We start from the raw sequence: 13027 nt of genomic DNA, 5'->3' as shown, positions 1-13027 counted from the left end.
CGGTGATAAGTTATTTAACCCATCTTGTCGGTATTTTTCCTTACGAAAGTGTGTGTGATAAAATGGTATGGACACTTCCTGCAGTAAACACCCACCACCTATGATGCAATCTCATCAACAGTGATTTGGCAGTGGTCTTCCACATATTGACTTCATTTACTGTGGTTGCCAGATGATGATTGTGGGTTGATTTTCAACATTATCATGACTATTTCAGAACTTCTTGGCCTAATTGAACACCTAGATTCTTCTCATCGTAGCATCGCCAAGCTGTTCTTGGAGATTCTCCAAAATGCTTCTTGATTTTGCACCTGTGTTGGCAAAAAAGAAATTTGGTATTTCCTGTTCACTCATAGCGATACTGATGTGGTGGAATTGAGCATGTTGGCTGTGTGCAAGGCATTTCCAGTAGCCCACAAATAATTCATTTTTGCATCGTGTTGCTCTTGCCACTTTGCTAGCCAAACGAACAAAGTTCTAGTTTATATTTCAATGACCCTTGTGCATCTATGGATGTTACTCTGTGTAAGATTGAAGATGAGCTGCATATAGATGGTATGGCCAGTTAGAGGGAACAAATCCATTTTTTTGGAAAATTTTGTCAATGAAAAACAGGCGCTTTGGCATTTATTACGGAGCACCAAAGTTAGATTTTTCTTAAATCTGGCTCATAATGTATATGATTACTGCTCAGCCAGGACCTGATTATACTTTTTAGTGAACTAAAGGAAGGTAATTAATTGTCCTGCTTGTTTCGATAAGAAGCATTATGTAAACAAACTATACCTCTAAGAGCTAATGCTGGAATAACCTGGCTCTCTATTTATTTAAAAAAGGTAACAATATTATGAAAAGGGTAGTTGCTACTCGCCATATAGAGGAGACGCTGAGCAGGTAGGCACAACAGAAAAATTGTCAGGAAGTGAGTTTTTGGCTAGTAGGGTCTACTTCGGAAATAGACAATGCGCGCACGCGCACGCGCACACACACACACACACACACACACACACACACACACACACACACACACTTGTCCACATTGTCTAGCTGCTGAGGCCAGACTGGGAGCAGCAGCACATAGCACATAATGGGAGGGGCAACTGGGTGATGGGGGTGAGGAGGAGGCTGGTGGGGGTGGGGGAGGGATAGCAAGTTAGGGATGGGGAATGGTAAAGTGCTGCTTGTGGGAATGTACAGGGATGAAGTGGAGAGATGGTAGGGCAACTGGGTGCAGTTGGGAGGTTAGATGAAGGGCGGGAAGGGGGTGGAGAGATACTGGAAAACAAGAGAAGTAAAAAGACTGTGGGTGCGTTGGTGGAATAGAAGGCAGTGTATTGTTGGAATGGTAATGGGGAAGGGGCTAGATGGGTAAGGACAGTGACCGACGAAGGTTGAGGCCAGGAGGGATACGGGAACATGTGATATGATATTGCAGGGGAGTTCTCATCTGCGCAGTTCAGAAAAACTGGTGTTGGTGGGGAGGTTCCCGATGGCACAGGATGTAAAGCAGTCATTGAAATGAAGAACGCCATGTCAAGTGGGGTGCTGTGCAACGGGGTGATTCAGCTATTTGTGGCCACAGTTTGTCAGTGTCCATTCATGCGGACAGTGAGCTTGTTAGTTGTCATGCCCATGTAGGCTGCAGCACAGTAGTTGCAACTTAGCCTTTAGATCACATGACTGGTTTCACAGGTAGCCTTGCCTTCGATGGGATAGGTGAATCTTGTGAATGGACTGGAGTAGGTGATGATGGAAGGGTATATGGGACAGGTCTTGCATCTATGTCTGTTACAAGGCTATGAGCGATGGGATATTGTGTAGGTTCGGTGGATGGCGGAATATTTTGTAGGAGAGGTGGGAAGGATAGGGGGCAGGACCTTTCTCATTTCAGGGCACAAGGAAAGGTAGTCAGATCCTTGACAAATAATGTGATTTGGTTGCTACAGTCGTGGATGATACTGAGTTACGAGGGGGAATGCTCCTCTGTGACTGGATGGTGAGACATTCAGAGATGGTGGGTGACTGGAGACCTAATGGCGGGTTTGTGCTTGGCTACCATGAGTCCCCACCTTTGCAGCGTCTTTTCCCTTATTTGTTGCATGTCTGTCCTCTAGCTATTCCTTGAGGAACATGTCTGGGATGTTTTTGGAAATGTGTTCTTCATTTTCAGTAGCCAATATCAGAACAGTCTCTCCATTGTTTTTTGTTCCTTCTTCCTTTGTTCGTTCCCTTTCTTCTATCCTTCCTCCACTTCAGCATTTGAGGTTCCTCCTTTTCTTCTTCCTCCATGTGCACTCCTAAAAGCCAACCCATGCATCTGATGTGTAAGAGGTGACTGAATAACGCGTAATTCCAAGCCTCGGGGCAAAGGGAGGTTTCGCACGTACAAGCCAGGTCGAGGGAGGGGTGATTGCCTGAGTAGTTGCTTGCAATTTCTCTCCTCCATGGCTATCATGTTGGTGTTGAGGCCCGTCGAATGCTGAATTCTTCCCCTGGTGTTATTTACACTACACTGCTCAAAGGTCTGACTCCTGCAGAAACCAAACATACATCTCTGATCAGTATGTTGTTGCAGTCCATCGCCGCATGGGATTAGCCGAGCGGTCTAAGGCGCTGCAGTCATGGACTGTGCGGCTGGTCCCGGTGGAGGTTCGAGTCCTCCCTCGGGCATGGGTGTGTGTGTGTTTGTCCTTAGGATAATTTAGGTTAAGTAGTGTGTAAGCTTAGGGACTGATGACCTTAGCAGTTAAGTCCCATAAGATTTCACACACATTTTTTTGCAGTCCATCGGGTGATGAAAAAGGTTGATGCATTGTTAGTGCCTAGAAGCCCTGTTTTTCTTTCTTTTGATTGTGGTGCTTCCATCAAAGATCAAAGCAGGCTATGAAGTTATCATAGTCCCACCGTACATTACGAATCTGATGCACTCCTAGTAGTGACATTGTTACACCCAAACTCAAATGTCCTGTCGACAGCTGGCCAGATGTGTAACTTGTGGTAGGGATGCTCACGAGGGCAATTGTCTGCCCCCCTTCTCCCCACTGTATCTAGTTGTTGGCTAGTAGGAAACTGCATTCTACCATCCGGCACTTAAACAGTACTGTTCCTGCTACATCTTGCTCATGAAGGACATGGCCATGCAGACATGCGACCTCAAATTCAGCACTGTGGTTGTAAAATCGCCAGTGTCATGGTAGCATTCCTGTCTCCCACTCCATCTGTGCAACAAGTCACCAGACTTCTGCCCCACGGGGCAAAGTAACCTTCTACACAATAAGCAGGCCGGAAAGGAGAGAAGAATACTTCCACGAAGATTTATTACGTCCTTCCAGCCAACAAACATCTGAGTCTTCCTCTGCCAGCCAGAAAGGCTCCAAGAAATCAAACACTGGCAAAAGGTCTTCTCGTTCACTGACTCAGAGATCCTCTTTGACGGTGTCACCATGTGATACTCTCACCCGGCCGACTTCCGTTCACCAGTGCGCACTGCCACCCATTCTTCTGCCCTGGATTCCACAGACTGACAGAAGGTGAATGCCAGTGCCTCTATAGATCTCATGGAGCAGGATCCTCCAGCCTCTGCACCCTACAGCAGTGACTCTTCGAAGGCCGACACTCGGCATTCACCGAGGTGAAACAGCTTCATTTTTTCTATCCTTTCTTTTCCTTGTCATGACGCTACTCCAATGGGATGTTCACGGCCTTCGATCCAACAAAGAGCACTTATGGATGCTCTTGGAATTGCAGCATCCTCTTGTTCTCTGCTCCAGGAAACAAAATTGCATCCTCATGAGTGCTTTGAGCTCTCACATTTCTTCCCGGTCCACTTTGACCTACCCGCCGAGGCCAGCTTTCCATCTCATGGAGGTTTTATGCTCCTCATCTGGGATGACATTCATAGTCAACTCTCTCTCCCTGACTACCTGGCTTCAGCTGTTGCAGTCCACATTTTCCTTCCTCACTTGACCTTTCTGCTTTGTATCGTTTACATCCCTCCATCATTCGGTGTCACCAGGGCAGACTGTATCCAGATTATTGGGCAACTCCCTCACCCCTTTCTGCTGCTCAGTGACTTTAATGCAAATCATCCCCTTTGGGTCTCTCCCAGCACCTGTCACAGAGGTACCCTCTTGGCTGACATTCAGTTTAACCTCATCTGCCTTAACACCGGAGCACCCATGTTCCTTTCACTCTATGGGCACATATTCAGGTTTAGACCTCTCCTTCTGCACTACCCAGCTTGCCCATCGTCTCAGGTGGTCCGTTATCTCCGATGCGTGCTTGAGCGACCATTTCCTGTGTGCTATCCGTTTGCTGACTCCTACCCAATCTACACACACATTCAAATAGCAGCTTTCTAAGGCCGGCTGGGGGCTTTGCTCCTCCCTGGCGACCTGTGACGAACTTTCCCCAGTTGTGATGACCAGGTAGAATATCTTACAAACGTTTATCCTTGCCGCTGTAGAACGTTCAATTCTTTGCATTTCCTCTTTACTGTGCCGTGTCGTGGTCCCTTGGGGGACTGAGGTGTGCCATCGCGCAATTCACACGTGGATATGTGCTCTATATTTTTAACATTCATCCTACGATGGCAAACGGTATTCATTATAAACAGTTACATGCACAGTGTTGTCACTTTCTTCGGGATAGAAGAAAGGCCAGCTGGATTTTCTTTACTAGTTCTTTTAACAGTTCCCCCTCCCTCTTCCATCATGTGGGCCAACCTCCTACAGCTCTCTGGGACCAAGGTCCATTCCTCAGTTTCCAGCCTGACCGTAGCAGATGATGTCATAGTGGACCCTATTGCTATCTCCAACACCTTGGGTCTCTTTTTTGCGAAGATTTCGAGCTCCAGCCACTATCACCCTGCCTTCCTCCATAGGAAACAAGTGGAAGAGGCTCAGGTGATACCCTTCTCTTCTCAGAATTGGGATTGCTACAGTGTCGCCTTTAATCGGGAGTGCTACAGTGTCACCTTTACTAGGTCATGCTCTCACTTCGTTCTGATCTTCCGCCCGAGGGCCAGAAGATGTTCATTCAGATGATGCAGAACCTTTCTCTTGCTGGCAAGCACTTTCTCCTTTATACATACAATTGCATCTGTGCAGAGGGCAGGTTTCCCAGATGCTGGCGTGAAGCCATTGGCAGACCCATACCTAAGCCTGGTAAGGACAAGCAAATTCCTTCTAGTTATTGCTCCATTTGTCTTATGAGCTATGTTTGCAACGTGATGAAACATATGATTCATGTCCGGCTGGGATGGTTGCTAGAGTATCACAATTCACTAACCACTGCACAGAGTGGATTTAGGGTGCACCGTTCTGCAGTTGACCATTTTTCTGTGGAAATACTAGACTGGCCGTGTTTTTCAATTTGGAGAAAGCCTATGACATGTGCTGGAAGACTGGTATTCCCCGTGCTCTCGACATGTGTGGCTTCCATGGCTGCATGCCCCATTTACTTCAAGGATTTGTAAAAGACAGAGTTTTCAATGTACGTTTGGGTTCTGCCTTGTTGGACACTTTTATCCAGGAAAATGGTGTGCCTCAGGGTTTCATGCTGAGCATGGTCCTCTTTGCTATTGCCATTAACCCAATTATGGCCTGTCTCCCACTGTGCATTTCTGGCTCCTTTTTGTTGACGATTTTGTGATCTGTTGCAGTTCTCCGCAGACTCATCTCCTTGGGTGGCATCTTCAGTGATGTCTCAATTGTCTTTTACTTGTGGAGCGTCGACAGTGGCTTTTGCTTTTCCACTGACAAAACAGTTTGTACGAATTTCTGGCAGTGCAGTTGGTTTCTTCCATCATCTTTACATCTTGGGCCTGTTGCTCTTCCAGCCCAGTTCACTACGAAATTCCTGTGCCTCAAGCTTGATAGGAAACTTCTGTGGTCCTCCCATGTGCATTACCTGTGTGCCCAGTGTATGTAGTCCCTCAATGTCATACGTGTCCTCAGCAGTACTTCATGGGGAGCAAATCAGATCACCCTTCTCAGTTTGTACCTATCCCTTGTCAATTCGAAACTAGGCTATGGGTGTTTGTACCCGTCCCTTGTCAATTCGAAACTAGGCTATGGGTGTTTGTTTATGCATCTGCACATCCATCCCTCGTACGCTGCCTCAATACTATCAACCATCGGGGCATACGTTCGGCCACTGGTGCCTTTTACCCTAACCCAGTAGTGAATCTGTATGCAGAAGCTGCTGAAATGCTGCTGCTGCACTGCCATGACTTTCTCCTCAGCAGATATGCATTCTGTTTGTCTGCCATGTTTGGCTATCCATCCTATACCTCCTTCGAACGCCAGTATGGGGCACATCCCTCTTCTGTGTTACCTCCTGGAGTTCACTTTCTGTTCTTGCTCTGGCAGCTTAACTTAACACAACCTGCAACTCTCCCAATGGGTGTGAACCCTTCACCACCTTAGCTTTGTGCGGCGGCCCGTTTTCATCTGGGCCTTCATTCGCTTCCTAAGGACCCTACTCCAGCCTCACTCTATCACCGCAAGATTCACGACCTTCACAAGGTACTTCAAAATAGTATGTTTGTGTACACTGATGGTTCTTCGACTGACCGTAGTGTCAGGTGTGCCTTCGTCATTGACACTGACAATTTGTACTGTATCAGGCCACGGAGTACATCCGGAGACACCAGCTTTTCAATTGCGTCATGTGCTCAGACTTTCTCTCAGTGCACTTCAGAGCCTCTGTGTGCTGTATACCATCCATCCCTTAGTGCAACGGGTCCAGGAAAGCTTTCACTTGCTCATTTTTGATGGAGTTCTATGATGATTATGTGGTGTTGCCCCCCCCCCCACCCTCCCCCCCCCCACCCCGCCCCCCACCCCGTTGAAGGTTTGAGTCTTCCCTCACGCATGGAGTAAGTTAGATTAATTAGTTTGTAATCCTAGGGGCCAATGACCTCAGCAGGTCGGTCCCATAGAATCTTACCACAAAACAAGCTCTGGGGAATTAAGCCTCTCCCAGTGGCTTGGATGACTACCTCTCAGCCCTCTTGCCACGAGGTGATCATTTTAGCTAGGTTGTGTATTGGGCACTGTCTTTTAGCCATCACCATTTGTTAAGTGGTGCTCCCCCAACTATATGCGATTGCCCTCAACCTCTTGACAATTCACCATTTCCTGATGGACTGCCCTTTTTTAACCACTTATGTTCTCATTTACGTTTTCCGTCTAAGTAATTGGCCTAGTGACCTATTAAAATTCCTTGTGATGTTTGTGATATTACAGAATTTGCTGCCTAGTTATATAGATATTAAAAATACTGCCAATGGAATATTAATTGTGCACACTTTGCTTGTTCTTCTGGTAAGTAGATACCTCAGCATCCTTTCAATCAGCATCATACCTCTCCTTCACTTTGCATACTATCAACGTATTCAACCATTTTAAGATTTTGCTTGCAGGTTCCACCCTGTTACCATCAGCAGTGTCACTTCTTTCTCCTTCTCACCCCCCCCCCCCCCCCCCCCCCACACCAGAGGTGCCAAAAAATCTAGATGATCAGTTGAATGGAATGAATACTATGTTGAAAATATGGTTATAAAATACACATCAATAGAACTAAAACAATAGTAGTGGAATATAGTTTAATTAAGTCAGGCAATGTTGATGGACTTGGGTTAGAAAATGAGAGACCAAACATAGTAGATTAGTTTTGTTATCTGGGCAACAAAATAACTGATGGCTGAAAAAAAAAATGCAGACTGCCAGTAGCAAGAAACTAATTTCTGAAAAAGAGAGGTATTTTAATGCTGAATATAAATTCCAGTGTTAAGAATTCTTTTCAGATGTTTGTCAGGAGTGTAGCCTTATACTGAAGTGAAGCATGGGTGATAAGGAGTACAGACAAGGAGCAAGTAGAAGTTTTTGAAATACAGTGCAACAGCATAATGCAGACAATTTGATGGGTTGATGAGACAGCTTATGGCAGGCTACATAGTTGAACTGTAGAGAGAAGAGCACATCCTCTTTGAAAGAAAGTGGTCTGTAGGTAGGACACATTGTACAGCACCAATGAATAATAAATTTGGTAATGGAGCGATGTGTAGCGGTTTTAAATTGTACAGTTAATTGTATGTAGATTACAGTATTTCTAGAGAGGTGAAGAAGTTTGCAAAGTGTGTAGTATAATGGAAAATTTCATCAAACCAGTCTTCGGACTGAAGACCATGCCGGGTTCGTCGTCATCATCATCATCCACTCTCATTTAGCTCTGCTTAATTATTACTCTTGCTACATATTCTGTATTCAACAGTGTACAGATTTGGTGAAATTGTGGTACATCGTGGATGAAAGTCGAGAAACAGATGTTACGTCCAGTGCACCCTAAAATACTTACTCTCTGGGTAGGCGAATGCGCATTCAAAACAATTGAGCAATAGGTTAATACTTCATTTATATAGCTGGGCCAAAGATGGGCAGTGGCCCCTTGATTATTAATTGCTTATAAGGCTATAAATACTGTTGTATTGGTGCAGAGTTTCCAGTGACTTTCAAACCCTTTGTATCTGAGCTGCAGTCAGATTTTTGTAAATAAGAATATTTTGCCTGTCAGCAATCTTCATTCATACGTATACATTGTTCATACAAGATGCTGACAATAATTCTGCTCTGCCTAATTCTGTTAAGTGTTTTTATTAATCAATGGGACGAGTTTTCATGCAGAGTTTGTTTGTGTTTAAGGTTACATCATCGACAACTACATATTCATCTCAGCATCAGCAACCACCCCAGCTGAGCTACACCTCCAGCAGTAATAGTGCAGGCAGCAGCACCAGTTACAGCAGTCAGTCTGCTGCAGCTGCTGCAGCAGCCGCAGCGGCTGCTGCAGCTGCAAACCCATACCCGGCTGCTGCCAGCTCATACTCACAGGTACAGAGTGATTGTTATATTGTTGCTGTAAAAATAGTGTGCAAGTTTTGGATATGCACATAAAATTACTGTCACTTGGGACTGTTTTAAAATTGAACAGCTGTGTGTCATCTCACTTTTGTTGTTTATTCATGATTCTCCACTCTCAGAATATGATGGTGTCTGTAGTTGCTATTTGGAGGAATGTAATGCTCATAAAGTAACACAGGTCAGTGTAAAAATGAGTGTTATTGCAAAAGTCATGACAACTGCTTTTTGTCTTGAAAGTGGTAATGAATTTTTAAAAAATCTGAAATACGGGAATGGAAGGTTAGTTCAAATGTAAACATTATGTATAGGGAGATAGATGAACATACATACACCGCCATAAAGATATGGCATGAGAAAATAGACATAGCAAATTTTGTTTTTTTTAAACATGTTTTACTGCCAGTTACAACAGCACACAATAGTACAGGGCAGGAACACGGACCTGTGACACCAAAGAGTCCATCAAAACAGTCTCCCAATGAATCCATCACGCGCTGCCAATGCTGTGGAAGACACTGAGTACTCGTGGCCTCACCATGACCCAACCATTATATCTTGCATGTCACTGCTATGGCAATGTCTTCACGTGTTCGAAAGCATTATCCTTGTGTCACATAATGTTACTGAGAATTTTTGGGGAGATTCCTGATACCACGGAATGCACGTAGTTTGTAATGTACTGTTGCAGTTGACAGTAAAACATGTTTGCAACGACAGACTTTTATTATTTATTTTCTTGTGCTATATCTTTGTGGTGGTGGTGGTGGTGGTGGTGGTGGTGGTGGCGGCGGCAAATTCATATTCTTGAGGGAGAAAACCTCATTTCACAAAGCGCCTAGCATCCAGCGCACGTTGGTCTATTCATTATTCATATGACTTTGAAACACATCCCTTGTCAGTTTTCGAACATTTTTGAACACATTCTAAGTTGATTTCTGAATTAATTGTAAGTTGATTTGTGAATGTGTGCATAGTGTACATGATGTGTCTGTCAGGGGAATCCTCATCACATGTAGAAACAAACTTTCCTGCGGACAAAAGGGGCTATACGACTTGAGCGGAGGAAGGTTGAACGGGTGAATGCCAACCGCTATCTGATTGTGTGATTGATTGGGTTTGTGAATAATGAGTGTTATTATAATTACTAGTGAAATCCACAGATTCAGACTACAGGAGTGGAATTAAATGACTAATGGGCAAGAAAGATTATGTATTAACTTCTTGGTGTATCGAAGAAAATGAAATTTTGACAGAAAATATCTGGCCAGATCGCTATACTTGTAAGGGCCAGTTGTGCAGTCCCCAGCTAGCAGCTGCTTTAAGTTCTATTCTGGAAGAAGCGCAGAAAATGCATTGTACGAACATGTAACAATGCCTAACCAGAGAATAATTGCGGGATAAGTAAACTGGTGATTCTGGCAGAGTTAGTGAAATTAACCTGCGAATAAGCTTTGACATTGGCAGGAATAGTTACAGAATTAGTGATAACAAGACTGTTTGTGAGAACGAGGAAGGAGAAGAAACTGGAACATCACACAAATTATGGAACAATACGATGATTCCAAGTTTGTATAAAAATTTCGTACTACTTTTCGATCTCATGCTTGAGAAACTGGAGCATATGAATGAAGTGTGAAACTATTTCGTAACGTAAAGCTTTTTGCTTGTAGTAGGCCCAATAGGCATTTGATATTGGTGCTTTGTGAATTATAGTCTGACGTTACAAAAAAGACTGTTTGCGCCAAAACAGTCTATCTTATTTGGTGTGTGTTACTACTGTTGCAGTATTGGAAAGGCCTATTTTATTTATCTAGCAGACAGTGACAAAATAGACGTAATCAGATTGGGAAATTACACCAATCTTGGGTCCTATTTGTATTAACAGATTTTTCAGTATTAGACAATGACATTTCGATTTTTCATGTAGCAAAACGTTTGACAAACTTTGATGAGGTAATAGATTTTTTTCGCAGAAAGGAAAGCTCACCATGTAAAGCTGTAGCAAGATTAGAGACAAAAAAATCCTAGGAGCTAAGGATTGAAGAAATGTGTTACTGGGTTTATGTATCCTATATTTAATTTTATGTCACACAAAGCAGCAAGTTGTTAACTGATATGGAATAAAGAATGCAAATTTTCTGAAGAGTCGGCAGGATGTCAAACCAGCCGACTGTAAGCAGGAGAGATGCCACAGGACATTTTAATTTCCATTGTCCGGAATATGGTTTGATGGCATCCATTACAAAATATACACATTTCAATTCCACAGAACGAAATACAGTGACATGCAATAGGAGAATGCTGTGTGAAGAGGTGTGGCACTGCATTTTGACACACTTACGACCAATTAACATGTCTTACATTTCCTCGAACACACGTTTTATGCATCAGATTCTTCAGAACGATGTGTGCTACCAAATGAACATATTTTTGAAAATTTGATTTTTTTAAAAATTTTAGACGTCCTATCTCAAACACTCGAGGGAGTAGCGGGGTATTGCCGCGGTTCTGAAATATCTTGGATCCGGGGCTGATGTGCAGAGCAGTCTGAGTTATAGTGGGGAAGTGACCCGTGTTTACATTTAGTGACTTTGCTGTTTCCTCTTCGTTTACTGCTCTCACATCAAATAAATACAAAACAGATTTCTGTGGCTGGGAACTGTCAAAAACTATCAAGTCAATTAAAATACATTCGCATAATTATGGAAGGCTAAAATGTGTTGTTAGTTGCAGATTTTATTTTATTTCCACCATTGACAGTCAAGCATTAATTGCCTTGCAGAACAATTAAGTTATTTTTGTTGGTTTGCTAAAGAAATTTTCTTTTATTAATCTTTTCCACTGAGGCAGACAATATATTCTAAATGAAGTGTTTAATTCCACACATTGTTCGCTGCATTTCAAGTGCATGTTTTCAACTTCTAGCACGTATGGCATTATGCCATAATGAAGAACCAAAAATGAGATAACACAGTACTGGTACTCCATGAAAATTTACATCCCAAAAACCACATTGAAAAGCTTAATATCAGGTTGTGGCCTACTTCATTGGCAATCTGGACATACAAACGTGCACTTTAAAAGTGCACATTTTAGTATGGGTCAAAAAATTCCGATGCTCTTGGAGTATCCTCTGATGCCTTGTTTCTTTAATGACATAATGTATGATCCTTTAATGTTTTAGATGTGCGAACGCACGGTCTCCCTACGACATTGTAGCTGCGCAAGCGTGGTGGCACCTGTCATCTGACGCTCTCTGGCAACTGCAGAAGCGAACCTATTTCTAACAGGTCACGGGAAAATATTCCGACTGATGGTTTGAAAAGCGTTACCATCAAAGTAAATTTCCCTTTACGCAAGTTAAACTATGTGCGAGAATGTATGATGAATTTCTTAAATCACAGAGCATTTGACTCTCATTTAAAAATCAACTCTTCGGTGACAAGCCATTTAGATGAGCCCAGAAGATCAGACTTATATATTGTTATTAAAAATTTTACCTGCACATTTGTGTGATACCTCTTAAATTGTAATACGCGCACAAAAGAAAACATATGTGAAAGCTTAGCTTCTCTTGCAGCGTATTAATCTTCTAGACCAATATTATATGTGAAAGCTTTGCTTTTCGTGTAGCAATACTATGTATATTAATTTAAACCATTAACTTTTTCTGTTCGTGTGTTCGCGCTACTTAACAGTAATGTTGCCATTGGCTGACTACAGCAAGTGTCCTACGCTCTGAATACCCACTGTCAATGACTGGCGAAATCACATGACATGAGCTATAACTAGCTTACAAAAGTGCATCACAATCTCAATTTCAATGCTTTGGAAAGTAACATGCGCTGTTTGGTGGAATTTGAATTTACACTGTAGTAATATGAAAATATACAGGATATATGTTGCTGCACATCAAAGATCTTCTCAAAACATGTTTTTTTCCCCTGTGTTTAGTTTTCTAAAGCACCGGGAAATTCTATACCCGTGTATAAAACATTCAAGGGACTGATAAGTTATACATTTGCAAGAGAAAATATACTGTCAGCTAACAGGGAAAAAGTTTGTTTTCACCCAGGAGAAAGTGTGTTTTTAACCGGGAACTC

At 43.1% G+C, this 13027-nt stretch overlaps 1 protein-coding gene across 5 annotated transcripts in view; it reads left to right on the top strand.

Annotated features, from left to right (window-relative positions):
• LOC124794689 (protein lingerer) overlaps nt 1-13027 on the top strand; it is a 121131-nt gene that overhangs the window by 47585 nt on the left and 60519 nt on the right. For 4 of the 5 annotated variants that reach the window (XM_047258243.1, XM_047258242.1, XM_047258240.1 and 1 more), the window contains exon 12: nt 8706-8894. In XM_047258243.1, coding sequence (XP_047114199.1) covers nt 8706-8894 — 189 coding nt within the window. The remainder of the gene's footprint in view (nt 1-8705; nt 8895-13027) is intronic. The other variant, XM_047258241.1, reaches the window with a different exon arrangement.

Source organism: Schistocerca piceifrons, chromosome 4 (assembly GCF_021461385.2).
Source record: "Schistocerca piceifrons isolate TAMUIC-IGC-003096 chromosome 4, iqSchPice1.1, whole genome shotgun sequence".
Lineage (NCBI taxonomy): Eukaryota > Metazoa > Arthropoda > Insecta > Orthoptera > Acrididae > Schistocerca > Schistocerca piceifrons.
This window is presented reverse-complemented; position numbering and strand designations above follow the sequence as displayed.